The sequence below is a fragment of the Neolamprologus brichardi genome, chromosome 12, assembly GCF_056152115.1.
Source record: "Neolamprologus brichardi isolate AB-2024 chromosome 12, ASM5615211v1, whole genome shotgun sequence".
Classification (NCBI taxonomy): domain Eukaryota; kingdom Metazoa; phylum Chordata; class Actinopteri; order Cichliformes; family Cichlidae; genus Neolamprologus; species Neolamprologus brichardi.
In genome coordinates this window covers 38,165,001-38,168,501 of record NC_142115.1, presented here as the reverse complement: position 1 = coordinate 38,168,501, position 3,501 = coordinate 38,165,001, and the positions used below count along the sequence as shown (strand labels likewise).

Below are 3,501 nucleotides of genomic sequence, written 5' to 3'. Positions count from 1 at the left end.
TCAAAATCGGGAGAGCACCCCGACGAAACTATCAGTACATCAGTGCACCACCGTTTGTTGGTCATTACGCACACACCACCTCCCCTACATTACCCGAGTCCTTTGTTCTGTCCTGGTGGTGAATGGAGAGCTCCTCAGACGTTGCAGTACTTACTGTCCCTTTGGAAAGTTATCCTGGCCCTTAGTTCATCCAGTTTGTTTTCCAAGGACTGGACCTTAGCTAAAAGAATGCTGGGAAGCAGGGTGCAATGTTGTCTTTTCCTCAGCCTGACCAGAATCCCGGCTCTTTTTCCCCTTTTTCTCCAGTGATTCTTCTTCCCGGGTAGCCAAGATGAGTCACCACGATTCACAAAAAAGTTGGTTTGTGAAGGTCCGGATTGCGAGTTTTGTCGAATGTCCAGGAGAGTTTGTCTGCCGTAGGTGATAAAAGCATCACAGGTTGAAAATAAACTAAGAAATAACATAACTAGCATAAGAAAAATGCAAAGTTGAGGAGGACAGCGAGCAACGGCAGCCATCTGCAAAGTTTGATCTGAATTAAGAAGCAGAAAGTTAGCGGCTATCCAGGTCTTTATGTCTTTAAGACATTCCTGCAGTTTAACTCATTGGTGTGTGTTATCTGGCTTCATGGACAGATAGAGCTGGGTGTCATCTGCATAGCAGTGAAAATGTATGCTATGTCTTCTAATGATGCTGCCTAAGGGAAGCATGTATAATGTAAACAGAATTGGTCCTAGCACTGAACCCTGTGGAACTCCATAATTAACCTCAGTGCGTGAAGAGGACTCTCCATTTACATGCACAAACTGGAGTCTGTTAGATAGATATGATACAAACCACTGCAGCACAGTACCTGTAATACCTACAGCATGTTCTAATCGCTCTAATAGGATATTATGGTCGACAGTATCGAACGCTGCACTGAGGTCTAGCAGGACAAGCACAGAGATGAGTCCACTGTCAGAGGCCATAAGAAGATCATTTGTAACCTTCACTAAAGCTGTTTCTGTGCTGTGATGAACTCTGAAACCTGACTGAAACTCTTCAAATAAACCATTCCTCTGCAGATGATCTGTTAGCTGCTTGACAACTACTCTTTCAAGGATGTTTGATATAAAGGAAGGTTGGAGATTGGCCGATAATTAGCTAAGACTGCTGGGTATAGAGATGGCTTTTTGAGTAAAGGTTTAACTACAGCGAGCTTGAAGGCCTGTGGTACATAGCCGATTATTAGAGATAGGTTGACAGGATGAGCTCATACTGTTTAGGTGGTGCTGATTGGCTGTTGTTTCCCTCATCACTTCCTGTTGAAGGAGTTGGTTGTGGCTGTGTTTCTCCTTCTGTTTAGCGAGCTCCACCTGCACCGCCCACAGACACCTGGCACACACAGACATGGTTTAACGTGCTTCTACCAATCACATGTCTCCGAGCACTCAGACGGGTCGTACCTGTCGGCGTGCTTCTGCCTGGCCTCCAGGTGTTTACATTGCTCCTGCAGGCTCCTCCTCTCTTCCCTCCTCCTGCTTAGCTCCTCCTGCACCTCCTGCACATAAACCATAGACCATCATGAGCATCCACCCATCGTCCGACCTGTTCAGGGTCAGCTGACCCAGAGTGAGGTATCAGCTCCTCTTCCTCCTCACACATCAGCACACTGTGGTGCTCCCTGACCTGCAGCTCTGTTTGCTGCCGGCTTTTCTCTCGGAGACGCGACTCGGCCTCTCTCCTGCGGGACTCCACTTCCTGCGTCAGCTCGGCAAGCTCCTCCCTCTTCCTGTCTAACACGCCCTCCAGCTCGTGCAGCTCATCCCTTGCTCCCTCCACCTCGTCCCTCTTCAGCTGATTGGTTTAAAGAGTCACATGGTCACTCACTTCCTGATCTCAAAACAAAAAGCACAAATATTCAAAATAAAGCAGAGCGACTGTTTTTCTGTTATAACCCGGGACCCTCCGTCAGCCGCGCCGGCCCGTCTCAATCAGGATGGGGTCCAAACTCTGGGACAGGTACAGGTGTGACCTCACCTGAGTGCTGAGAGGGTCCAGACGCCCCTGAGCCTCCACACAGTCAGACAGCAGGTCAGCGAGTCTGCACACACACAGCTGAAGTTTATATGGAGACACCTGACAAAATAAAACAGCCACCTCTTCACAGTAAAAGCTTCCTGTCTCCTTCACAGTAAAAGCTTCCTGTCTCCTTCACAGTAAAAGCTTCCTGTCTCCTTCACAGTAAAAGCCTCCTTACGTGTCTCTGGCTGTTTGTATTTCCCTGTCGAGCTGTTGGAGCTCCTCCTCTCTGCTCCTCAGCTCCTCCTCCACCTGCCTGAGCATCTGCTCTTCCTCCTCCCTCATCCTCCTCAGCTGCTCCACCTCTTCCTGCAGCTCCCTGTGTGATGAAGATGGTGGCGATGATGAAAATATCCACCCTGATCTCTGAGGTCATGGTTGGAGCCAGGACACTTTACCTGGCACGCTTTTTGTCCTCCCCTCGGAGCCGCAGCGCAGCGGCGTCTCGCTGAGCTTCGCTGGCCTGGAGGACACACGAGGACGGAGCGGGAAGGGTGGAGGTTAGAGCGGCGAGCGCGCCATCAGTTATTAAAGAAACTGATCCAAGCTCATGTTTTTCTCTCTTTTTAGTCGTTTTGGTGATTGACCATAAAATTATTAGTGAATAGTTTTGTCAATAAAACTGATCTAAAAAGATTCAGTCTCAGGGTGACGAGACGCTGAGCCTGCATCTGCTGGACGTTTCCTCCTGTTAAAAGGAGTTCGTCCTCCCCACAGTCACCAAGTACTGCTCACAGGGAATCGTGTGATTGTTGAGCTTTTTCTGTAATATTGTGTGTGTGTGTGTGTGTGTGTGTGTGTATACCTGGACTCTGCTGGTGTGTATGCAGCTCTGAGCCTCCAGCAGTTTCCTGTCAGCCTCTCGCAGCTCCGCTCGTCTCTTCAGCAGAGTTTTCTCCACACACTCCACCTCATCACACAGCTTCATGACACTCCTGCACACACACACACACACACAGACACACACAAGTCAAATAACCTGAATGAGTTTTGGTAAGAATCAGAAACCTCAGCAGGTGAACATCCTGATTTCTGTATTTATTCGTTAATAATTTTGATGTTCACATCTTTGATTAACTGTTTCATCGCTGACATCTTCCTGAGGTCCAGGATTCATTTCTGAGCCCAACACTGAACTTTTTAAAACTCCACCAAGCCGATGAGGATAAGATTCAAACCCACGATTAGCACTCGGCCACCTCGTCCCTGCATGAGCGTGTCCCTGTGGGGGACACAGCAGGACTTCATGTAGACATGAGTCCATCTGCTGGATGGTCCTTCCTGCTGTCGGGGCTTCAGCTCCTCTCAGCGTTGATCCTAAACCCTGATCCCAGAGCAGTGTGTATCCATGTCTGTGTGTGTGTTACCTGTGTTGTCTCAGTGTGTGTCGCAGCGCTCTGGTTTCCAGTTGTAGCCTCTTCTTCTCTGCTTCACTGT

The 3,501-nt window shown here is 48.8% G+C and overlaps 1 protein-coding gene across 1 annotated transcript in view; it reads right to left on the bottom strand.

Moving 5' to 3' along the window:
- Positions 1–234: 234 nt before the first annotated feature.
- LOC148100404 (uncharacterized) overlaps positions 235–3,501 on the bottom strand; it is a 21,372-nt gene continuing 18,105 nt past the window's right edge. The window contains exons 10-18 of the mRNA XM_087849648.1: positions 3,432–3,501; positions 2,870–2,999; positions 2,463–2,527; positions 2,243–2,383; positions 2,023–2,086; positions 1,672–1,839; positions 1,449–1,543; positions 1,262–1,377; positions 235–411 (exon numbers count right to left, since the gene is read on the bottom strand). The exon at positions 3,432–3,501 is cut by the window's right edge and continues 22 nt beyond it. Coding sequence (XP_087705774.1) covers positions 347–411; positions 1,262–1,377; positions 1,449–1,543; positions 1,672–1,839; positions 2,023–2,086; positions 2,243–2,383; positions 2,463–2,527; positions 2,870–2,999; positions 3,432–3,501 — 914 coding nt within the window. The 3' untranslated portion in view covers positions 235–346. The remainder of the gene's footprint in view (positions 412–1,261; positions 1,378–1,448; positions 1,544–1,671; positions 1,840–2,022; positions 2,087–2,242; positions 2,384–2,462; positions 2,528–2,869; positions 3,000–3,431) is intronic.